At 42.2% G+C, this 26,461-nt stretch overlaps 1 protein-coding gene across 1 annotated transcript in view; it reads left to right on the forward strand.

Moving 5' to 3' along the window:
* SPARC (secreted protein acidic and cysteine rich) overlaps positions 1–24,986 on the forward strand; it is a 28,638-nt gene extending 3,652 nt beyond the window's left edge. The window contains exons 2-10 of the mRNA XM_073567930.1: positions 9,372–9,441; positions 10,120–10,173; positions 10,544–10,634; positions 11,487–11,608; positions 15,030–15,150; positions 19,512–19,645; positions 23,300–23,448; positions 23,671–23,819; positions 24,273–24,986. Of these exons, the coding sequence (XP_073424031.1) occupies positions 9,385–9,441; positions 10,120–10,173; positions 10,544–10,634; positions 11,487–11,608; positions 15,030–15,150; positions 19,512–19,645; positions 23,300–23,448; positions 23,671–23,819; positions 24,273–24,301 (906 nt within the window). The 5' untranslated portion in view covers positions 9,372–9,384 and the 3' untranslated portion in view covers positions 24,302–24,986. The remainder of the gene's footprint in view (positions 1–9,371; positions 9,442–10,119; positions 10,174–10,543; positions 10,635–11,486; positions 11,609–15,029; positions 15,151–19,511; positions 19,646–23,299; positions 23,449–23,670; positions 23,820–24,272) is intronic.
* Positions 24,987–26,461: the final 1,475 nt, after the last annotated feature.

Here is a 26,461-nt window from a genome sequence, read left to right on the forward strand (position 1 = left end):
GGGGACATGTACAGACAATAAATTCAATACAAGTTAAGACAATTCAAACAATGACATTAGGAGTGAGGTCCCTGCTCGCAAGCTTACAATCTACAAGGAAATGGGGGGACACAGTAGGTGAGAAATGCTTGTTAATTCAGGTCTGGCAATTATAATAGGGATTTTCATATAAAGCTGCATGATCCGGTCATCAGCCCGTGTGTTTAAGTGCAATAGACAAGTATCAAGTGCAGTTATGTGCATGAAGGGTGTGGAGACAGATGAATAGTAGGGTGCAGATTCAGAATAATATTTGGAAGGAGGGAACAGGGCAAAGTTAGCTTGCTGAGTAGTTGATGTGATAGGCTTCTTTGAAGAGATGGGTTTTCAAAGCGCGCTTGAATAGGTCAGGGCTAGGTATCAGTCTGATCGTCTGGGGAAGTGCATTCCAGAGAGCTGGAGCAGCACGAGAGAAGTCTTGGAGACGGAGGTGCGAGGTTCGGATTACGGGGGATGTTAGTCTTAGGTCATTTGTAGAACGGAGGGCACGTGTAGGGCGATAGACAGAGATGAGAGAGGAGATATAAGGCGGTGCAGAACAGTGGAGAGCTTTATGGGTGAGAGAGATGAGTTTATACTGGACCCTGTAGCGAATAGGTAGCCAGTGTAATGACTGGCATAAGATGGAGGCATCGGTGAAGCGGCTGGACAGAAATATGACCCTGGCTGCCGCATTCAAGATGGATTGGAGAGGAGAAAGTTTGGTAAGAGGGAGACCGATCAGAAGAGAGTTGCAGTAGTCCAGACGAGAATGAATAAGAGCGACAGTAAGAGTCTTAGCAGTTTCAAAGGTGAGAAAAGGTCGGATTCTGGAGATGTTTTTAAGATGCAGGTGACAAGAGCGACTGAGTGATCGGATGTACGGAGTAAAGGAAAGTTCAGTGTCGAATATGACCCCAAGACAGCGGGCATGCTGCTTGGGAGTTATGGTTGAACCCTCCAGGGTTATTTCGATGTTAGGTAGAGTGAGGTTAGTAGAGGGGAGAAACACAAGAAGTTCAGTTTTAGAGAGATTTAGTTTCAGATAGAGGGAGGACATGATGCTAGAGACAGCAGACAGACAATCCTTGGTATTTTGAATTAGGGTAGGGGTGATGTCAGGGGAAGAAGTGTATAATTGGGTGTCATCAGCATAGAGATGATACTGGAACCCAAATCTGCTGATTGTTTGTCCAATAGGGGCAGTGTATAAAGAGAAGAGGAGAGGGCCTAGGACTATGGCACTATGGCCTCATACCGCAAACCCCATAAAATACCAAATTAGTATCCAATATTTTCTTTATGCAGCAGTACAACGCAAGCATGTGATGCCTCAACAAGTATGACTTCGCTGAAAAAAACCTCCACGAAGTCCAAAAATTATCATTTGCCTTATAATTTTTAGACAAAACCCACAAACTCAGAGATGAGCGAACTTAAGTACGGGGTTCGTAGCGGACACTAAATGTCCGGTTCTGAACTCCAAACTCCAAACACAGACTTCTGGAAGTCCATTTTAATGTTCGGAGTTCTGGGGTAAGGAAAGAGAGCAAGAGAAACTGGAGTTCAGGTCCCTATATATTTCAAAGGGGTTCAGGTTCATGTTCTAGATCAGGTAAAGCTCTGGTCCCTGAACTAAACTTTGGACATAAAGTATGGTTGGGTACCAGAACCCGAACTTACATAGGTCTTTACGCTCATCCGTAAGATTGAGGGATCTATAGGAAGACAGCTTCATTTTATAAAAAGCTCATGGACCCCACTAATCTAAACCTCTCAAGCCCCCTTACAATATGTAATTAGAAGAAATGCAATTGGGTTTCATTAAAAGTTTTGCACCGTTTGGCTTCTAAAGCCTCTGTCGATGGCTGGCTGCAGAATGAGTTATCTGAGAACCAATCAGTGAACCCATTATTATAGGGCAGTGATGGGGAGTTTGTAACTCTTTTATCTGTCTTTTTCTTATGACCACAGACCACATCAAAGTTGAGTGTGTAGAGAAACAGATCCTGTAAAAGTCAAACAGCGCAAAATTTGTAAAAATTGCAAAAATTATAATTTTTTTTTTTACCCCAAATACATGTATTTAGGTAAAATACAATTGTCCCCTAAGGTGGACATCGCCTTTAAGTTAAACCCACTTGTACATCGGATGCTTATGTAATAGCAGTCCCATTATAGCTTTGTTTTTTTGGAAGGGTCTCCGCTCACGCAGATGCCTCGTTCCTCTGAATTTATGGCCGGTGACGTTAGTGCGATGATCCCTCTGTACACAGTCCTACTTCACAGGTGGATTTTATTCAGGCTTCGGACCAAGATAAATTTCCTGCTCCTTCATTCTTAGCTTAGGATGGCCGCACCTGGGGGAACATGAGGAACCTTTCAATATATGGGTTATAAAATGTATAGAAAGCGCCACGATTTATGCACTCCAGAAACCCATATAGCTTAACCTACTACTTTCTCCTCTTAAAGGGGTTGGCTCAATTACCTAAATAGGTAAAATAGTTGCATAGTGCTTGTAAAAATGAGCAACTTTGCAATTTGCCAGTTAATAAAAATCCCCTCCATTCTCAAGAATGGAAGAATATTTTATTTTATAGTGTACGGCTCATTGCCTAGATTACCAGCCACCTCTGCAATTCCAGCCTGGTCAGTTACATAGGCAAGGAGGGCATGGCACGAGCAGGCACTATGCCGCTCTGAAGCTAGCTGGATAGCTGAGTCTGACCAGCCTCACCTCAGGGGGTACAAGGGGCGTTCAGAGACAGAAGAGAGCTTCTGAACAAAAACAGTATATGGACGCTGTCCAGTCCACTAGTTCATTAAATGCACCCTTTATGTACCGCTTTGGGGGTAGAAATGGCACTGCTTACCTTTTGGGCCCCTACAGTTGCACAGGTTGCAAAAATGGTGAGTCCACCCTTGATCTGCGCTTTTCCGATGTTGCAGAGGTAACACTACCCCTGCAAGCAGCATGGTAGAACACAGTTTGGACCACACTACTTGACCGAAATGTCAATCTTCAGCAGTACACCTCCCCCTGTAAACTAGATTGCCAGGATTCAGAGCTTGAGATTGCCCTCTAGACATGTTATTCAACAACTTTGTGCAGGTTCCACTGGGAAAAAAAAACTTTAATGGTGTGGAGAAAATCTTTTCATGTTCCCTCTTCAAATTGTCCTCGGAATATAGTGTCCAGTCCATCGCTTGACTATCTCTGTAACTCCCATAAACTTCAATGATGTGGTGCACACATGTCTCCGTTGACATCTATGGAAAGAGGCACTGACTTAAATTAGGAAATGGAGGTCATAGAGCACCCCATCCTCCCAATAGGCGATGTTTTCACACCTATTTAAAGGGATACTGTTAGTCCAAATTGACAGAATATACTAAGCTCATAGCCTGATACTGACAGGTAAGAAGTGCTTTTCCCATGCCCGTGCATCGGCCACAGATCTCTGTCGTGATCAATGGAATATGCAAATGGATCTCGCTAACTCTAGTCATATTGCTTCGGCAGTGGTCTCACTTTTTTATCCTGGACATCTGCCATTCGATGCCCCAGAAATATTAAAATATTAGATTTTTGGCCCCGGAATAAAGGCTCATTTAGATAAGCAGATATTTGGGATTATTCGCTAATTATCGGCCATAACCCAACGAGTAAACAAAACACTTGTTTGCCGGGTGATTGGACTGCTCTTGACGCCATTGATTCCATCGTTCTCGGCAGCACATTGTGCGGTTTAGACAGGAGATGTGCTGCCGATAAAATGATACTCTATGCACATAAAAAAAATCGTATAAATGATCGTTTGGTGTGCATAGAATTGTGGTTCGCCATTCTAGACAGGTCATTTAACGTCTACTGATTGGATCGGATATAGCCTTTGGGTTCCTTTAGCGGCCATGTTTGTCTAGTCTAAATGGGCCGAATTTAGCTGGAAAAGTTTATGGTTAGATTTATAGCAGCCATGTACCTTAGGTATCTGTCTAATTGCTAATTTGTCTCATGATATCTCTATTGATTCACCCATTCACATGATCACTCCACCTAGGGCCAAATGAACAGCCGTCTCAGTCGACTGTCCCATAGATAGGAGCGCTCCTGTGGTCTCCATGAGAAAGCTGCTGACTGACACATCGGCTGGCGTCTTATTTGAAGGAGGACAATGCGATCGGCAATCCAAAATCGAACATGTGTGATCAACATCTCCTCGACCATCAGCTGGCCGGAGCCTCCATTCACATTAGACCGTCAGCCATACCCATCGATATCGGCGAGTCCCACTAACATTAGCCCACAGTGTATAAGTCCTTAAATGGGTTGTTCGGTCTTAGGCTGCAAATGTTCAGTCACTCAATGTGACTGCAGACTTGTCAATCCTAACATTGTGCGCGCTGTGAGGCTTTTCCGGTGCAGGCGCAACAAGTTTGTGATTTGCATACATGCGGTCACATGCCGACTAAACTGTACCAGGCTCGATCAGTGCGAAGTGATCTGAGCGAGGCTAGACAAGTCTAGTCGAAATGTGACCGGAAGTATGAAACTGACCGCCATCTCCTGACGCCAGTACTGGAGAATCCTCACGGCGTGCAGTGCACGTGATGTGAGGGTTCACATGTCGGCAGGCACAAAAGGTGACTGTCAACCCTTTTAAGATGCTACCAAAATTTTCTGACAGCAGATTACCTGCCTGCTTAACAAAAGGATCATCAAATTGCAGTCATCTGATCCGTATCTTCTCCCTGCCATCTGTTATGGTATAGCAGTTTTCTGCAGAGCCATTAACAATGATCATCAGCTGATTATATATATATATGGGTCATAACCCCTCTCCCCACATGATGGATCAGACATGTTGAAATCGAACATGCTCAATCTCAGGAAAAAAACAAAATTAAAACTTCCTTTCCATGACTCGGGAGGAACAGATGCGAAACCCATTGACCAAAACGGGTTAACGGCAACAGTTGCTTCATCTTCCATGATGAATCTGGCCAATGTGTATTTCTCTGTCCATGAAATGTACTAAGTAAAATGTTTCCAGACACCGATGAGGCCGTAGAAGAAGTCTCTTTTCATAAACTTAGTTTACTCTTCTGAAATAAACTTGTTTTTTCCTTGCTGTGAGATCACGACGAGCTGAGGTTTGTTTGCTACAGGACACATTTCCCTCTTAGGAGCCTTCCAACCAAAATACACACGGTTCTGTACTTCTGTGTCACTGGGTTTGTGATAACTTTTTATTGATCTGTTGGGGGTCAATAACAAAAAAATAGTGGTCACTTCATCCCGGTCTTCCATAGTGTCAAAGGCCGAAGGAGTTGGACTCTCATCACATATATTTCCAAAAAGATTATTAATATATTTTTGGTAAAAGTTATATTTTATTTTTTACTTTTATACAATTTTTTAAAAGTTTTAGATTTTTCTATTTTTTTATTATTTCTTTTAAATGTTAATAAATTTAGTATTAGAAAGGAGCCTGTCATCAAACAGCCTGAATATAGAGGGGGGCACCCCAATCGTCTCAGCCCGGCTGTTGCTTTTGGTTAGCGAAAGTGTTTTATCCCTCTGATCTGAAATGTGACTAAAGAATCCTGTTTATTTTTTGGCATGAGGACATAAAGAAAGTACTCCCGACGTGCGTTTGCTGAGTGCCAGGAAATGTCCAGAAAAACAGAGTGCCCCGGCCTGTGCAAAGCCTATCAGGGCATCTGGACTAAAGAAAGGCTGCCAAAAAGGGCCAGTACTTTTCCACCCGACGTTCATGAAAGCCAAAAAGGCTGAACTGACCCCCAACCCGAGTGCACAGAGCCCCCCATGGCTAGGGAATAGAATGAAAGGAAGTTTTTTGGCCGATTCCATCTGACCACTTTCCGAAGTGCACTGGGAATGAAAATGAACTTTTGTAGGTCGCTCTGTTTGAAAGTCTTATGTTAATGCATAAAAAAATAATTCTGATTTAAAGGGATTTTTATAAAACAAGTTATTCCCAATCCATAGGAAAGGTGATTAATTGCTGATTACAGGAAGTCTGAAAATTGGGACTTCCACGATTCCAAGATCGGGGCTCTGGAACTCCAAGAACAGGGTTCTGGAGCCCCATACTGAATGGAGCAGAGGTTCACATGGAGCCCCATCGTGAATGTAGCAGAGGTTCGCATGTTCAACCTCCACGTCATTCACTGTCGATGGGACTGTCAAGTACAGCACTCAGCGATATCTGTCAAACCCATAGATATTGAGTCAAGCAGAGGTCAAGCATGCGCACCTCCACTGCATTTAGATCAGGGTTCATTCTCAGACAACCAGAACCCCGATCTTGGGATTATTTGTGATCCCAGTGGATGGATCTCTAGCAAATCAACAAGATTTTCCCCATCGCACAGATAGGAAATATATATATATATTATTAACCCTTTAATGGAAAATGATGTAACATTTGTCATTCCATTTGTGCCAAAATTTTGGCAAAAAACTTACACAATTTGTTAGTACCTACAACAAAATGTAAAAAAAAATAATGAGAAAATAGAGTTTGTTTAACCTTTTAATATGACCTAAAGTACGACCTATTTATAACATTTGACAGAAAAATGTTGTATGTTCTAGATAGGTCATAGCTGGCTAAAAAAAAGTCGTGGATCAAGAACATTTATGTTATAAACATTTTAAGGCTTTTTAAACTTGAATAAAAGGTCACAATTTGTAAAAAAAAAAAAAAAATATTACATTAGGGTACAATATTTTATACAATGGCCTCCAGATGGTTTCTAACATTTAGATTTGCATTAGTTAACATGATTTTAAAAAAGTTGCAATTTACGTCAAATTTTGCCTTTTATCTAACATTGGAAAGTGCCTAAAAAGTTGCACTAATATAATTTGTACCAAGCAAAAAATATACATTAGGGTGCAATATTTGACACAATGCATTCCAGATGGTTTCTAACTTTTAGATTTGTACTAAAACTTGATTAAAAAAAAATTGCAATTTACGAAACATTTTCATTTTTATCTAACTTCGGGAAGTGCCTAAAAAGTTGCACTAATATAATTTATGCCAAGCTTATCATTAAGGTGTGACTTTGGCTACATATGGAGAGGTGGAGTTGAAGTGTGCTGAAAATTTGGTGGAAATTATGTAATTTCTGATAACTATGTGCCTTAGTGGTTAATGAAGTGTCGGGAACACTCGCCCTCATTCATACACATTCCATAAAAGTCAGCCAAACCTGACAATTTCGTTAGGGTCATCCGACCCTGTAATGAGTATTGAGGCCTTCAGACTCAACCTTGACAGATGGTGTCGGGGAAAGAAGGACCCAGTGTTGGGATTTCAGTGGGGTAATAAGTTGAACACAAGAGTGCTTGGCCGAGTCAGAAGAGATATCTGTTGGCAGAACGATTATTATCTAATGTGAATGGCCAGATTAAGTTAACACGTAAATAATAGAAAAATAAAACTCTATAATAATTTTTACTGTCAAGCTCAGGGGACTGAATGCCATGATTTTTTAAAGGGGTATTCCCAAATTTGGAAATTCCCAATCACTGTGGGACAGACTGCTGAGACCCTATGGATCCCGAGATCTCTGAAGTGCTCCATGTGAATGAGGCGGTGGTCGATTATGCTCTTGATTAGTGCCCCGTTTCATTGGGATTGGTAGGTGACCCAGGAGCTGGGAAATAAAGCTCTGCTCACGTCAACCTTCCACAGAACCTGTCAAGATTTTATTGCAGGCCGGAAATGATGTCTTTTAAGAAATCTACAGCAGGTTTTACTGTGTAACCTGAGAGCAGCATAATGTAGGGGCAGAGAGCCTTATCCCTGCGATATGTCACTTACTGAGCTGCTTGGTGCAGTTTTGATAAAATACCTTTTTTTCTGCTGTAGGTGTAGCAGTGCTTTAAATTGTGAGCTGTGTATAGCCCTGGCCACATCCCTGATTGGCAGCTTTCTGTGTACACTGTCAGCAAACTGCCAATCAGTGGTGGGGGCGGGGTTACACAGACTAGCCTGACTACTGTGCACATGACACCTAGTCAGACAGTCAAAATCTCCTGCTGATAAAACACTGATTATATTGAAACTACAACACACAGCCTAATAAGTGATTCATCGCTGTAATCAGGCTCACTTATCCTATATTATTCTGCTCTCAATTTAAATAGCAAAAACTGTTGACAGATTCCTTTTGATCTGAAGGTGACCACCTTGTTACCCACATTACTTGAAATCACGTTACAATTCCAAATTCTGCTTCTCTATCTGTTAAGACTTGTTCCATGCCCTGAGCGACATGCCTGTACTGATTTTGCAGTACATGTTTGTCTCTGACATTTGTGCTGGTGATCCCCCTTAGGATCCCACTCCCCGCAGGGTCCAGGAAAGATCCAAACGTTTTTTTTTTTCCAGCCAGTAACAATGGGGTAGATCCCACTCAAGTTTTGGTGGAGTACTAGAACAGTGGTTGCTTTTCACTCAACCAAAGTTTCATCACAATAATGTGGGGGTTACCCAATACTTTATCACTTTAATCCATAGGATAGATCATCAATGATCGGTGGAGGTGTGACAACCACCACTCCCACCGATCAGCTGTTCCCAGTGTTGGCGGTGGCCAGAGCTGCTCAGTTATGGAGCTACACAGCACAGCTCCATAACTGTATGGTGTTCGCAGCTGGGTACTGCACATCCACCCCCTAATTAAGTTAATGGGGGGGCGGATGTGCAGTACCCGGCTGTGGCCACTATTCCGTCAACGGGGCTTTGCTGTGCGGTTTCAGCTGCCACCAACACTGGAAACAGTGGATAGGCGGGGAATGATATTGATGACCTTTCCTAAGGATAGGCCATTAATGTTAAAGTCCTGGACAACCCCTTTAAGTATATGTTCATACATGGCGTCACCACGTTACGTTTTTGCTGCGCAAAATAAGCAGCGTTTTACAATACAAGGAAAATAAATGGGATTTCTGAAAAGCTCCTGCATGTGATGTTTTTTTCCCTTGCGTATGTTGACCATAAATGTGTCAAAATGCAACAAAAACATGAATATTTTATGCAGCATTTTTTTTAGCCAACACTATGTAAACTATGTACACTGTGTATTTTAGCCCCATGTAAACATACCCTAAGAGCTCGTTCAGACAAGCATATTAAATGGGACCTTAGGGTCCGTGTGTACCATGGACTGCATACGGAGAGCACACACGCCCATTATAGCCAGTGCTTCAGTGCAACATAGTCAGTTTTCCACATGAACCATTGGTCTGATTTGCAGACCAGACAAGCTTTACATGCCACAATTGATTTGAACTTTTCGTTTTTTTCCAGATCAGGTAGCACAATGAGAGTCTGGATCTTCTTCGTCTTGTGCCTGGCTGGCAAAGCACTAGCTGCACCTGTAAGTGACCAATTACATACTATGAAATCAATCTCTTTCTTGACCCTGATAGACTTAAGCACAGTTGATGAAGACAAAGTCAACCCCACCCTAGTTGACCTATTGTCCTACAGCGTTGATCCAGAGGATCTTTTCTGCTGTTCCCGATCCCTGTTCTGATGTGGACCAACTAAGGACAGAACTACTTAATGGATCAAGCTCAGCTTACGAGGTTTCTCAAAATGGACTAAGTAATAGGAGACCTGACAAATTACAGAGGTCTCATTTATAGCAAATCTAAATGATGGATGTACATCCCACCTTGGCTATTTTCAGAACTCCCATAGAATTTATGCGTTTCCATACTCGGCAGCACGACTTGAAATGTTCTTGAGATGTGAGGAGGTTCCAGAGGTGGGACGCACATTTTTCAAACATTGTTTGCTTATCCTGTGGATATAAATGTTCTTTTTACGTCTCACCTATGTAGCTAAACCTTCGTCCATTGCTGATCATGGATTGGGCAAAGAGGTTTTCTTGTCTTCCCAAAATGGCATATTATGCTATGTTTAGTGCTAAGTTTGTGTGTGACATTTATAGGTCACATTCTCTTTTTGGTCTTTTACTTTGGTGTCTAGTTGATGGAAATATTTGTGGTACCTTGTTGTTCACTAACTCAATTCTCTTCTCTTTATGCAGCAACAGGATGCTTTGCCAGAAGAGGAGGAGGTGATAGAAGATGTTGTGACTGAGGTGAGACAACTTGAGCACCTCATACCCATTAGATCACTGTCTACCGAATGATCGTTCAGCTCTGACAACTATCTCTCCGAAATCCCAGGATTTCTCGGCTCAAATGAGACAAGAGTCACTGTCAAACTCCTGTGGAGATAACTTATCTCAATAGAGTTCTCCATTGAAAATCCAACGTGCGGGATCCTTCTCTTTCCCGACATCATCTGTTGGAGGAGAGTCCAGAGACCCTCATTCAGCTTAGACTTCTGGCTGTTCTTGCGAAACTCGTACGACTTTAGTCTACTGTGCATAGGGCCCTCAACATCTTACACTGAATGACCAAGAACTTGTCAGGTTCTTTGCTCATCTTCATTCTTTACTTTAACAGGAGACAGCAGTGGGGTCAAACCCCGTGCAGGTAGAAGTTGGAGAGTTTGATGAAGCAATAGATGAGGAAGAGGATCCCACCACGCAAGAAAGTAAGGAGTGCTTTCAGCTGATACTAAAGTATCCATAATTGTTCACGATAGCTTGTATGGACAACAGCTTTATCTCCTGAATCCTCAAACAAATGAACACTTAGTTTGGAATTGATTACTGCCAGACACCTCTGATGGTGGCTTATATCCCCTACACACAAAAAAGTTGAAACCCAACATGATCCTTTTTTCCTCCAACATCATCTCCATAAACATAAGATAGTTGAATTCAGCAGGTTCAGCCAACACATTGTAACCTTAAAACCCCTCCTAGAGCATCCAGTAGGTTCCTGGAAAACAGTGAGACCTCCTCGATTCTCTGAAGGGTTGGTAAATATCCCAGGTGCAACTAAGGTCTCTCGAAAATCTCCTGGAAACCAACAGTTCTTGTACTCCTTGTATTCCTATTTCCAGTTGTTTGGCCTTGACCTCACAAATCGGTATGGCTAAGGCTAGGATCTCATTCCAGAGAATTGGGACGATTATGCGAATTACACTTTGATCACACTCTGATCAGAGTTTGAACAGAGTGTGATCACAGTGTTATCCGATTTTCTCAGATGAGAAGATGGAAAAATCAGCAAGAGGAACATATCAAACATGTGCATGACCCCATAAAATAACATTGGTCCGGGTGCAATCCGATGTTCTGTCGGATTGCACTGGGACCGAAAATATGATCGACTGCATGAGACATTAGGGTAAATGCTTTCAGCAGTGCTCTTTGCTCACCACCAAGTATGTATCTCTCAGAATAAAGCCTTGAACCATAGCAATATGATTATATTACTGCATATTTAGACATATCTACTATTCAGAAGCATGAAAGCTGGGCAATTTTTTTCCCCATAGATCCTTGCCTAAATCATCACTGCAAGCATGGCAAGGTGTGTGAAGTGGACGAGAACAACACTCCAATGTGCGTGTGCCAAGACCCATCTACCTGCCCTGCAAGTGTAGGCGAGTTTGAGAAGGTACGTCTTCAAATAGTTCTTGTAAGCAACAGACCACTCAGCTCCATGAATGGAAAAATGGATTCACACAAGACATCCTAGAGATCATAGACCTCATTCGGACCAGTGGGTCCCAAATTTAGATTTTTCGATATTTTGAAGGTCCTGAGCAATGCGACTCTCGTTATTTTTCATTAGATGATGAAAAAAAAAAAAAAAGAAAGAAATTCAAGTCTCCCTCCAGATTCTGTTTTGGGCCTGAAGCGACATATTCAGAGTATTTGCACATTCCAGGATAGAGGTTGTCTGAATATGAATAAGAGGGAACAAGTTTCTACACATAATTTTCAATGAGTAAATGCAAAAATCTAGAAAATGTATTATTTATTTATATTATTACTATTGGAAACTTCATTGCTATCTGTGTTCAATTCTTCCAAGCCTCATAAACATCATTTCCATTCTATTGATCTATTGATTATAGGAAATGATCTATTAATTATATTAAGTTTTCACTTTTTCTTGTTTTTCTTTTTCATGATTTAAATAAAAAAAAAAAATCTTGAAATCTTCCTGTTCTTTCTTTGGCTACTACGCATAATAGTATACCGATATTTCTAGTTCATTTTTCAGGAGTTATCTCATTACCAGAAAGGATTACAATGGCATTTATCATCTACTAGCTGAAGAGCCCGGCGCTGCCCGGGCATAGTAACTAACTGTGGTTAGTTATAGCAAAATATAATTATCCTCCATCCCATAGTCCCGTGCCCATACACCCATCATACATATCCACGATGCCATAGGCCCGTGCCCATATACCCATCACACATCCTCCATCCCATAGTCCCGTGCCCATATACCCATCACACATCCTCCATCTCATAGTCCCATGCCCAAATACCCATCATACATATCCTCCATCCCATAGTCCCGTGCCCAAATACCCATCATACATATCCGCCATCCCATAGTCCCGTGCCCATATACCCATCATACATATCCTCCATCCCATAGTCCCGTGCCCATAAACCCATCACACATCCTCCGTCCCATGCCCATATACCCATCGTACATATCCACCATCCCATAGTCCAGTGCCCATACTGTATACCCATCACACATCCTCCATCCCATAGTCCCGTGCCCATATACCCATCACACATCCTCCATCCCATAGTCCCATGCCCAAATACCCATCATACATATCCTCCATCCCATAGTCCCGTGCCCAAATACCCATCATACATATCCTCCATCCCATAGTCCCGTGCCCAAATACCCATCATACATAGCCGCCATCCCATAGTCCCATGCCCATATACCCATCATACATATCCGCCATCCCATAGTCCCGTGCCCATACACCCATCGTACATATCCACCATCCCATAGTCCAGTGCCCACATACCCATCACACATTCTCCATCCCATAGTCAACCATTATGACATCATAATGAGCGGCGGGGCTTGCAACCTATGATGACATCAGCGTCACCATGGCAACCATTATGACATCATAATGAGGGGCGGGGCTTGATACACACACACTTTTTACCCATTATGTAGATAGGGGCAAAATTGTTTGGTGAATTGGAACGCGCGGGGTTAAAATTTCGCCTCACAACATAGCCTAGGACGCTCTCGGGGTCCAGACGTGTGACTGTGCCAAATTTTGTGGCTGTAGCTGCGACAGTGCGGATGCCAATCCCGGACACACACACACACACACACACACACACACACACACACATACATATATATATATATATATATATATATATATATATATATATATATATATATATATACACACACATACATACACACACTTGAGCTTTATATATTAGATTATCTCATGGGCTAAAATTTGGACCTAGGCCCCCACCAGTATGCTGGTCAGATGGACGGACCCCTGTAACAATATCCTGCTTCCTGGCCACTATCCTGCAATAATGTCCTCCATCCTGTTTCTCTTCTAGGACACATTTAAAAAAATTATTATTCTTACCAGCCCACCTTCCTGTAGCAAGCAGTGTCTTCTTCCTTCTCCACAGCTCATGTATTGGGGCGGGGTAGGGCGCACACGGCAGTGTTGTCATACCCCACTTGCGATTGGCACGCCATCATCAGGTGCAAGCCTCTTATTGTGATACTGGTGCATGGAGCTGGTGGTTCTCTCTCCCGCGATACATTTTGTCATTCAAGGACGCACATTCAGCTGAAAACAGCACTGGCAATGGTGGGCCCCCTGACTCCACGACCTCAGTTGTAGCCGAACCTTCTGTAACCCCAATTATTACTCCGCTATTCCTGCCACTCTGCACAGAGATTTTTGCACAGGTCAAAGAGCATGTTCAAAACATGCCAATAAACATATCTACATTATTGCTGTCTAAGAATCCGGGATATATGGGCCGACCAGCAGCACGATATGACCACTGATCGGTAAAGCTTTACTAATCGGTGATCGATTTAATTGCCTGTTTACATAGGCAGACCAAAGTAAACGATGCACACTGAGCAATCTCTATTAGGTCGCTCAGTGCCAATAGGCTGCCATAGTTCTTGGCAGTGCAAGTCCCGTTTACATAAGATGATACACTGCAGAGAGCGATGATGTTCGGTGATGCTCGAAATCCTGCAAGATAAACGTGAAACGAGTGTTTTTAAGAGCAGTCGTTCACAATTATCTCAGTGTAGTTGCTGTAATGTAGAATTCTAAATGATGTTTGCAGCTAATATACGTGATACATTTCCGCCAGATGGATGCCCACTAGGACGGAAGAACCATATAATTTAAAGAAGCAAACGGGGAGGAGAATACCAAAAGTATCCAAATTTACATTGTACACTTTCTAATTAAAGGGGTTGTCCACTACTAGGACAACCCCTTCTTAAACTAAATGTTCAGCCCCGATAAACAAAAAAGCCTATACTTATCTCCCATACCAGCTCCGATCCAGTGGTGTCAGCACTCGTGGTCCCAGGGCTGTGATGCAGTGTTATGACATGTGCTGCCCGGCGCCCAATCAGCACTGGCATCACTGTTTCCGCTTTCAGACAAACTGAACATGAAAAGGAAGTCCAGGGTGAGCCGATCCCTGGCTTCCTCTTCATGTTCAGTTCGTGCGGAGGCAGAGACAGTGACAGCACCGTTGATTGGGCACGGGGTCACATGTCCCAACACCGCATCACAGCCCAGAGGAGAGTGAGTGCCGACACCGTGGGAACGGTGTTGGCACGGGAGGTGAGTATAGGCTTTATAACTTTATCAGCTTTACTTATTTTAACATTTAGTTTAAGAAGGGGTTGTCCTAGTAGTGGACAACCGCTTTAACGTTTCGGTTCCTTCAAACTCTTGGAAATGAAAGAACTTCACACATTTATCCTATGGCACTTACTAAAATGACATTTTTTTCCCATCCACCTTCTCTCGTAGGTCTGTGCCACAGACAACAAGACCTATGACTCTTCCTGCCACTTCTTTGCTACCAAATGTACCCTGGAAGGAACAAAGAAGGGTCACAAGCTGCACCTGGATTACATTGGACCATGCAAATGTGAGTACGGTAACTACGATCTTTATCCCGGTGAACCGTTCCTTTTGAAGCAACCGGGACAGAATAGAGAAATCTGGCCAATGACTTTCCAGTCCGTAGAAAAAGGGATAGAGGGTGGCACTCACCATCCCAGTAAAACAAACCGCTTTATTAAAATCGCTTAAAACAAAAGAAGCAGGAGAGTCCCATGTGGAGCTTGGTGGATGACGGCCGATTCGCGAAATATGCACTTCTACGGGTCCTGATGTTTTAAGCGATTTGAATCAAGCTGTTTGTTTTACTGGGACAGTGAGTGCCACCCTCTATCCCTTTTTCTATAGACTGTACACGTATTGCATCTCTATTTTTGGGTTGGCACCCGAGAGCCCTGGGACGGATCCGGTCGGCGCTGTGCTGACACGGCCAGGTGCTGCAGCGGTGTGGATAATCTTATGCTCATGTTACGTGGCCAATGACTTTGCCAAATTGAATATTAAAAAATTATTTGCTTAATATTTTCCAACCAATGGCAGAAGTAAAAGGGTTGTCCAAGTAGACATCATCAAGTTATACCTTGAATATCTAGTTGGGTGGGGGACCGATAACAAGTATCCCTGCCAGTCACTTGAGAGAAGTACTATCCCACTTCATCTGCCAACAGCTCTTCTCAACTCTTTTTGAAGGCCAGATGGTCAACCCATTGAAGTCAATGTATAACCATGTGATCTCTTAAAAGCCGCGTGGAGTCAACATAACACAAAGTGGCCAAACTCTCAAATGATGGGCAAAACTATCAATACTTTCAGTTGCATGAATACAATGTTCAGTAGAAGAATAAAATGCTTCCTTGCCGAATAATGGGTTTTGGTTTGTAGACCAAAATTACCACTGGAATCAAGATTTTCTGAAAATGCCCTGAACTACTTTCCTAAGAATGATAAGGACACAATTGTTTTAGAATAAAGGTTCCTCCTTCTTGATCGTACACTAAAGGCTCACATTTTCCACTCATGGCCCTAGGGGGTCATTTCATCTTGGGTTGCTGGTTAGAGCATGTGAAGAATGATGATCCTTACTGTCGTGAGGAGTCAAATGTCTACATCCTGCTAGCTCATGAACCTAGCCAATGAGCATTGCAGTCTCCCCCAGGGACTAATTCCTAAGCTTCGCAGATCTGTTCTAGCCTGCAATACAATGTTTTATGTGGAAAATTCTGCTCATTCTGGAAAAATATAGCTAGCGCTGGTTTTACGCATGAGCTTTCATCAATTCCAAGCTTTAATAATATGAACACCCTCGGGGGCATTTTGTTTTTAAACTTGATCTAAAAATATTTTTTTGCAATTGGGTTTCATTAAAAATGTTGTCCCATGTAGCTTTTAAAAAGCAAAGTTCTAGAAAATGTGGAAGGCAATAACATAAAATATGAATTTAAGGAATTATTCTAGAATGGATACCTATGACTTCTACACAGGATAGATAAGCGCATGATCACTGGAGGTGCCATCTCTGGGGACAATTAAGAGGCCAGCGCTTGGCTAGTGACTTTATCGGTCGGTTCCATAAACTTTGAATGGAGTGGCATTCTTTACTTTGACATCTGCTCCATTTATACAGGGGACTCGGGACAAATGATGGAACACCAGTGGTCATCTTTCCTGTAGAAGTAGTAGCACTCATGTCTATGAGATGTATTTGGTATGGCATCTCATCCTTCTATAGTCAGGGGTTGTCCAAACTTGGGGTTCAAGTCTTTTGTCATTCTTTGTGACTGCAAACCTATGAATCCTCACAGATCTTTTAACTTGATCCAAGGAGATAACGAATGAAAAGGTTCCATAGTTGGAATTCCGACAAGACAACTCTTCTCTCCTCTGACATCAGGGGACCGTCAGAAGGCCCTCATGTACATCAGACTGTTGTATACTCCTACTGATATATTGGTTGGATCAACTTTAGTCTAATGTGTACGGAGGCCTCTAAAGAAGACTATGTTGATGGTGCATCTAGCCTAGTCAGAGAAGACATTGAAAGGTCCTTGGCTTTCATATGTAATCTTTAACCTAAATCCTGCACTTGATGAGCAACACCATTGACTTTCCCCATAGAACACTGTACATGTACCCAAAAGACCAATTTACAAGGCAGTCTTTGTTGCAGAAAAGTCAATTACCCGAGCTTCTCACACTTCACAGAGGTCTCTTTGTCAGAGGAGGAATGTCTATTATCCCGCCTGTTGTCACTTGTAGGGGGAAGTATCTTTTTCAAAAGGGAGCTTTGAAGAGGGACATTCTCGAACCATGAGATCTAAACCCTTTTCTAGAGTATGTACTGTATCACTGAAAATGGCCATACTTACCGATGGATCTGCAAGTTAAAACTTGGATGAACATGTATGTGGGCTGCGTTGCTAGAGTACATCAATTCTTCAGAAATGATGAGAAGGTTTTTTATGTACAACGCGTTTCAATGCAGAACCAGCGTTTTATCAAGTGAAAAAATCAAATGTCTGGGATAGGACATTTGTGTTCTTTAGAATTATTTTTAACCACTTCCATGTTCTAAAAAGCCACGGCATAGGAGCCCAGCTGCACGGAATTATGCAGATGCGGGAGCGGAGGAGATTCAGCTGTCAGAGACAACCGGAGTTCTCATAGAGAAGGCAGAGACGGTTTATTACCGTCTCTGCCTTCTTTTTTTCTGTATACACAGTGCTAATAGTAATAGAAAGCGCTAATGATGCTTCCTCCTACTGACACAACGGTCAAGTGATCACTGTGTATAGTGAGGGAGCAGGATCTACTGGGTCATATGAGACCCAGTCAGTTCTGCCATCAGCCATTAGGCTGCGTTTCCCTTTGGAGCTAATATACCTGCCCCAATTACAATAAAATAAGATGAAAAAATTAAAATATTTACATATGTTAAAATGACCCCACCAAAAGGTCTTATGACCTTATGGGGGGTGCACTGTGTACAAGAAATGAAATATAAAATTAATAATTAAAAATATAAGGTAAAAATGGATAAATAAAAATGTCGCTGTCAACCCAAATTACTGTTACTAGCAAAAAGAAAACATGTCCGATACATAAAAATGATTGCTACAGTATGGGAAACATATTTTTCAACTAATTTTAGTCGTCTTTTGTGGCCATACAATAAAAAAAAAAAAAAAAAATAGTAAAAACAGGCATTTATTTCCCTTATTTTCCAAGGAATACCAGCAAAAAAAAAAATTTGGGGCTTGTTTGTAGTAATACTTACAATTTTTGCTTATCTCACAGTGAAAGGGAGATAATCTGCAGCCAGGAGCCTGACCGCAGCCTCTCATAGACAACATAGGAACACTACTCAGGGAGCCAAACATTCCTGTGTATGGAGGAGTCTGGAATGATATCTGTTGGTTGAACCATTGTTCGTCCAACAGCTGTTAAATTTATCTGGGGGCCTTAAGTTGTTGGCTCCTTGTACAGGATTGGGGGTAAAGATTATGTATGATCTTCAATTGTCAATTAAGCTAGATGTCGATATCTAAGACTTGGGTGACTCATTAAGGCCCTCATACACATTAGGCTAAAGTTGGCCAAACCCGTTGATATCGGTGGGATTATCCAACAGTCTAATATACATAAGGGCTTCCCGACTGTCCCCTGACAGCTGAAATTGATATCAGAGGAGAGAAGGATCAGCTTGGTGGAATTTCAACAGGATGGAGGTGAAGACTATGCTTGATCTTCTAGTGTCTTCTCTGATCAACTAAGCTAGATGTCAATCTCTAAGATTTGGGTGACTCTTTAAGGCCTCTGGACACATTAGACTAATTTCCGCTGATCCCGTCGATATCCAAGGATTTCGCCTACACTCTAATGTGTATAGGTGTGCCAGCCAACTAATTGCACAGGTAGATGTTGATCGGACGTGTCTGATTTTGGACTGTAGAATGCTTTGTTCTCACAGATGTAAGCAACCAGCAGAAATGCCTCTCGGCGGCTTTCTCATAGAGAACAAATTAGTGCTTGGCCCAATGAGAGCTATTGTGTACGAAAAAGATGACTGACATGGCTGTCAGCTGAACGATCGGCCTTGGCATCATTTGGCCAACACTCATCCAATGTGTGTGGTTGGCTTTAGTAATTGGTCTTCATTTTTATAGAATGCATCTACTTTTTAAATTAATGGTAATCTTTATTGTTACCATTATACACATAGGATGTGAAACAAAACCTGGTGTCAACAAAGGTTGGCTCCAAACATGGCTGTCTTTGCTGTACTTTTGGGGCTCATGATTGAGTCAGAACATGGGTCACTGGATAATTCTTAGCTTCTTAGACCACAACTTACATGCACAGATTTAACTTAATTTCCTTCCTTCCCTACAGTCATTCCTCCCTGTTTGGACTCTGAGCTGAACGAGTTCCCCCTGCGCATGCGCGACTGGCTGAAGAACGTCCTGGTCAGCCTGTATGAGCGTGATGAGGACAACAACTTGCTCAATGAGAAACAGAAGATAAGGGTATTGTAACAAAAATCTTCATTTCAGAGACCATAACTCTTGGTTTTCATTTTATCTATTGCACTAAATGTATTTTTCATCTATGAGCAGAAATTTTTTACCCAACATCTAAAATTGCAGTCACTGGATGAACCAGGGAAAATAGCCTTGTTGGGTAGAAGAACTGGTCATAGATGTAATGATCATTAGTAGTGATTGTTACTGTCGTTAATAATTGCTAAATGACTTGTTCCGGTTCAACCAGGTCCTTCGGTCAGATATCATGCTCCAAAAACATTCTTAGGCATTAGTGGAAAATCTAGTAGATACTTCAGTCACAATTTAGTTTAGCATTATCGGAGATAAATACATTTGGCAATTCTAATTCATAATACTTCATACAGTTAGGTCCAAATATATTTGGACAGAGACAACATTTTTCTAATTTTGGTTCTAGACATTACCACAATGAATTTTAAACAAAACAATTCAGATGCAGTTGAAGTTCAGACTTTCAGCTTTCATTTGAGGGTATCCACATTAAAATTGGATGAAGGGTTTAGGAGTTTCAGCTCCTTAACATGTGCCACCCTGTTTTTAAAGGGACCAAAAGTAATTGGACAGATTAAATAATTGTAAATAAAATGTTCATTTCTAGTACTTGGTTGAAAACCCTCTGTTGGCAATGACTGCCTGAAGTCTTGAAGTCATGGACATCACCAGACGCTGTGTTTCCTCCTTTTTGATGCTCTGCCAGGCCTTCACTGCGGTGGTTTTCAGTTGCTGTTTGTTTGTGGGCCTTTCTGTCTGAAGTTTAGTCTTTAACAAGTGAAATGCATGCTCAATTGGGTTGAGATCCGGTGACTGACTTGGCCATTCAAGAATATTCCACTTCTTTGCTTTAATAAACTCCTGGGTTGCTTTGGCTTTATGTTTTGGGTCATTGTCCATCTGTAGTATGAAACGACGACCAATCAGTTTGGCTGCATCTGAGCACACAGTATGGCTCTGAATACCTCAGAATTCATTCGGCTGCTATTGTCCTGTGTCACATCATCAATAAACACTAGTGACCCAGTGCCACTGGCAGCCATGCATGCCCAAGCCATCACACTACCTCCACCGTGTTTAACAGATGATGTGGTATGCTTTGGATCATGAGCTGTACCACGCCTTTGCCATACTTTTCTCTTTCCATCATTCTGGTAGAGGTTGATCTTGGTTTCATCTGTCCAAAGAATGTTCTTCCAGAACTGTGCTGGCTTTTTTAGATGTTTTTTAGCATAGTCCAGTCTAGCCTTTTTATTCTTGATGCTTATGAGTGGCTTGCACCGTGCAGTGAACCCTCTGTATTTACTTTCATGCAGTCTTCTCTTTATGGTAGATTTGGATATTGATACGCCTACCTCCTGGAGAGTGGTGTTCACTTGGTTGGCTGTTGTGAAGGGGTTTCTCTTCACCATGGAGACTATTCTGCAATCATCCACCACTGTTGTCTTCCGTGGGCGCCCAGGTCTTTTTGCATTGATGAGTTCACCAGTGCTTTCTTTCTTTCTCAGGATGTACCAAACTGTAGATTTTGCCACTCCTAATGTTGTAGCATTTTCTCGGATGGGTTTTTTCTGTTTTTGCAGCTTAAGGATGGCTTGTTTCACCTGCATGGAGAGCTCCTTTGACCGCCTGTTTCCTTCACAGCAAAACCTTCCAAATGCAAGCACCACACCTCAAATCAACTCCAGGCCTTTTATCTGCTTAATTGAGAATGACATAACGAAGGGATTGCCCACACCTGTCCATGAAATAGCCTTGGAGTCAATTATCCAATTACTTTTGGCCCCTTTCAAAACAGGGTGGCACATGTTAAGGAGCTGAAACTCCTAAACCCTTCATCCAATTTTAATGTGGATACCCTCAAATGAAAGCTGAAAGTCTGAACTTCAACTGCATCTGAATTGTTTTGTTTAAAATTCATTGTGGTAATGTCTAGAACCAAAATTAGAAAAATGTTGTCTCTGTCCAAATATATATGGACCTAACTGTAGAATCATAAACTGCTAGAGTTGGAAGGGACCTCAAGGGTCAACCTGAAGGTGTCCAACCTGTATGCAGGATTCACTAAACCATCTCAGACAGAGGTCTGTCCAGCCTCAGTTTGAAGACTTCCATTGAAGGAGAACTCACCACCTCTCGTGGGAGCCTGTTCCTCCTTATTCAAATGATTTTGCATGGACAAAAATGTTTCGCGTTTTTCTTTCTTCTAGACAAGCATTCATGTTAAAAAGAAAATTGTGATGCTGAATGTACTTGGTCAGCCGTGGTCACCAAGAGAAACAGATTGGGGTCAAGTTTTTTCCATCTCTAGATCCAGATGGTGCATTTTGCAACAATTATGAACTGGGGAACCTTTTAGATCCAAATTCTATGTAATGAGTAAACATTGAGGGGTTCAACCAGCTTGTCTTGATGGGATTTTTACAGTCATATCCCACAATAATGTACCAGATCTGGTTTAATTCCAAAACTCACAAGCTTAGTGTTAAGTGCGCTCTACTTAGCCCAGAATAAACCATGTATTTTTGAATCACTGACTTCCCAATTTGCTACTACATAGGCTATCCTCTATATCCCGGGGTCAAGAAACAATTATTCCTTTGTAGGTCACATAACCCAATAATTACTCAGTCCTCTTTTTACTGTATTTATATTGACTAATATCATATCCTTTCTGGCAGATGCATGTTTAGAGTTAGACCATATTGTTATGGTGGGGCCCATGAAAGGGATGGGCTTTGTGCCAAACAATTACCAAAGCTGGAAGTAAAGGCCCCGTCCCGATTTTGTGACGCAACAGCGATCTCGCTACATGTGACACATAGCGGTGACCGGGCCCCCACTGCAATGTTGCTGATCATGCTCGAATGTCCTGGGCCATTTTTTGATCGCTGGTGTCCCGCTGGCCAGCGTGCATCGCTGTGTTTGACGCCGACGAGCGACCTAGTTGGCGACACAGAACTCAGGGACGCAGGCGTGAGTCGTCAGAATAGTTGCTGTGTGACAAGGTCCCAATGACCACCGAGGTCGTTATACGGATCGCCGTATCGTTGCTGCGTCGTTGAGTAGATCTGCCTGTTTGACAGCTGACTAGCGACTATTTAGCGACGTACCAGCGATCCTTACCAGGTAGTATTGTTGTCGGGATTGCTGGTGCATCGCTTAGTGTAATGGTACCCTAAGTCTCATGAAGCGTAGGACATTTAATGCCTTCTTCTGACTTGTGTCCCACTATTGAATTAGTAAAAGGGCTCCAATTGGCCATCAACTGAAGTTTTTGGAATGCAGATGGAATCTAAAGGCATCTGTGGTAAAGTTGATCTGCCACAACACTGTCCTTGTAACGTGCCAAATGATGGATCTGCTTTCCCAGATCAAGTCATTGATTGAGACATAGATTGGCTTGCCTTTTCAACTTATGGCTTTGTACAAAGCAAGAACATTCATAGACCAGCCAGGTTGTACTGAGAGTGGTCATATCGAATCTCTAGTGTATGGATGACTTAAGAAAACATGAAATCAGCACCAGGAAGAGTGTTTTTTGACTAGTTCACAACTAGATAATATCATACAACAGGACATCAATTAGAAAACATCCACAGAACATATCTCACTTTCCTACAGGTGAAGAAGATCCATGAAAACGAAAAGCGTCTTCAAGCTGGAGACCACACCATGGAGCTGCTGGCACGTGACTTTGAGAAGAACTACAACATGTATGTCTTCCCCGTGCACTGGCAGTTTGGACAGCTGGACCAGCACCCCATCGATGGGTATGTATTGTGATTATGATATAAAACCACAACTATCATTTATTTATTTTTTTAAAGACAAAATACAGTAGCTTTGTTCTTAAATGGTCTGATATTGGACATGATATGTGGGCCTAGATTTGGATATTTTAGGCATCTACATCTAATGTTCTACTCCACCAAACTTGTGACGATTGGTATAAATTCCCTAAATAACCCATTGTTAATGTATTCTGCCCTTAGATACCTTTCCCACACCGAGCTTTCTCCTCTCCGCGCTCCTCTTATCCCCATGGAGCACTGCACAACTCGTTTCTTTGACGAATGTGACATCGACGATGACAAATACATTGCTTTAGACGAATGGGCCAAATGCTTTGGAATCAAGGAGCGTAAGTACAAGTATCAGATAATGACTAGATAAACATTATACTTACATGTAAGCAGACAGTATACATTTATCGCCTCTCCTATGGAGAGGTGATAAATATATTCACTGGAAACGCACCACTAAGGGGAAAGTTGCATTATGTACTTACTCAAAAGCCAATGGTTGTTGGGTTTTTTTTGACCATGTATGAACCATCTTGGAGTCATGGCCAGCTTTCTTTTCCATCTCCCCCCATATTCACGAGTACTCGGCTCAGTCAACTGGAAGAGTGGAGTAATCAACACCCGACTCATGTCATCTGGCACCCGAATCACTGGGTGATTGAATTCCCACCACCCATGGATTTTGGAGGATATTTGGATGTCCACATTTCATCTAATATGTATTGGGGGTTTAAATAACCAATAAATAAACATAACATTTGACATGATCCATTTTTTATTGTCTCTTCCAGAGGACATCGACCAGAATATGATCGTCTAAGTGACATCGGCGGATTTTTGTCTCACCTGAAATTATGTGTGTAATATTTTATTTTGTATCTCCTTTCACATTCTAGTTTATAATATTTGTCTCTCGGGGGTTGGGCGGCAAAACAAAAAAAAATGGTGCTAATTTTAGAACAGATTTTATTAACGGTGCTGAGATCAAGGCAACAAGACGCATTAGCGCTTGGAGGAGATGACAGCGCGTCACCACTAGCTCAGAAATCCATTGTTTGACCAGATCAAATTTCTATCTTTCACTTTTCTCTAATGTTTCTTTTCTCCGACTCCTGATTTCCGACTTTCTATCCCTCTGAACAAAAGATGAATAGAGCGGCTTGCAATGCTAGCATTAAACCTTGTGTTGCCTATGTTCTCATTCTATTCAGTGGCTACCCCCTCCCCGAATGGAGTGTTAAAGCAGGACTTTAACCCCTTCTCTGCTGGAGTAGCCCCCCAAGTTTTGCCGAGAGACTCTAGCAATGGAGGGGTTAACCCCTGACTGGTATGCAGGGGTGGGTGGGTGATGGGATTTGATTGGCCATGTGGCCGGACTTCCATATCGGTTTGCAGTGGAGAGGTTCCATCAAGAGTGCTTCTCCTGGAATGTCAATGTTGATTTAGAGAGTTTGGCGTAACAATCGAAAACTGAGGCTCCTAAAAGAATAAAAAATTGAAAAGTATCTCCTTATATTTTTGCATTTCCTGAAACTGCTTCTTGTCACGTGCTTTAATGTATAGACTGAAATAAAACATCATGAGTATGACAGATTCTGCTTACCCAGAACTCCTGTAGTGTCAGGACTCTAGTCTATATAGCCTAAAGAACCAAACATATGCCCACTGAACAGATCTTCTCGTCATTTCTCATTTACCTAAATCTGTTTTTGGAAAAGTCATAATGGGAACTTCCATTTCCTTAGAAACCACCAAATATGGGCTGACTAGGGATCATGAAGCCCATGCAGCAAAATTGGGCTTCATATCATGTAATGTCTAATTTTTCACTGGTAGCCCGCTACTAGTCTTCTGTGATCTTGGAAAACCCTCTATTAATTGTGTTCCAGCAAGAATCCACTTTATTTTCTTTGTTTTCTTATAGACTTCATATCAAAACAATCTTTGGTTGATCATCAGCATCATCAAGAAGAAGAAACTTTCCCAACCATCCCCCATACCCCAACCTTGATTAATTTACCATAGGAGTCTTGGAAAGGCTAAGCACCGTTTATTTAGCTATGGCCTGCGTCATCAGCTGTTCTCCAGCTGCAGATAGAAGTTTTCTGGTGGGGATGAATGTTCTCAATCTTGTAGATTTTGGCTCAAAATTTTGTGAAATTTTCATTCATCCCTTCAAGCTCAATATTTGTAAACTTATTGATATTCACTCTTACCCATATATGGAGGTGTGGATCCTGTTTGTGACGCCAGTTGGAGCACCCCGCAGGGCCTTAGGTTACTCGGTACCGGGCCCGTTAACTTCAATGGGGGATGTCACGGTGACGGTGACCCAATCCGTGGCCCTGGGCGTCCAGTAATAAAATTGAGGAAAGTTGTGTAATGTTGAAGTGTGACGCCACCCGTGGTGTTCGGCTAGGAATGGCTGACGCTGCGGTTTTGGTCCTCTGGTGCTGATGGTGACGCAGCAAAGAATGGTTCAGCTCCCCACGGGTAGAGCGGGGGCCCCAGGGAAAAGATATTTGATTAATGGTTCAGATGGCGGTGAACGTTGGGGTGCAGAGGAATAAGAGAAGGACACAGAAAGGTGCAGGTTTTCTACAAAACCTATCTGAAATTAATACCAGAAGACTCACCTTAGATGATGCCTGTGTTGCCCCCATGTCGTACAGAAATAGATTCGCAGAGGTCCCAATATGTTGTCTTGTTGTGATTGTTTAATGTGGGAAAACTCCTCGGTGACTGACTGGGAAGAGGTATAACTGGCCCTACACATGCCACATCCATTATAAGCATATCAGATGTAATAAAACAGCCCCAAAAAATATAGGATTATAGCATAACTTTACCAAAAGGGCCCCTCCAAAAATAATATTGTACTCCCTTCCAAAGTCATTGGTTATTCTATTCCTTTTGCAATTGGGTGGGGATTACCTGAGCAAAATGTTCGTATATAGAGCAATTGCATTATCCTCAAAAA

Source organism: Dendrobates tinctorius, unplaced genomic scaffold, assembly GCF_039654945.1.
Source record: "Dendrobates tinctorius isolate UK_male_01 unplaced genomic scaffold, ASM3965494v1 ptg000020l, whole genome shotgun sequence".
Classification (NCBI taxonomy): Eukaryota; Metazoa; Chordata; class Amphibia; order Anura; family Dendrobatidae; genus Dendrobates; species Dendrobates tinctorius.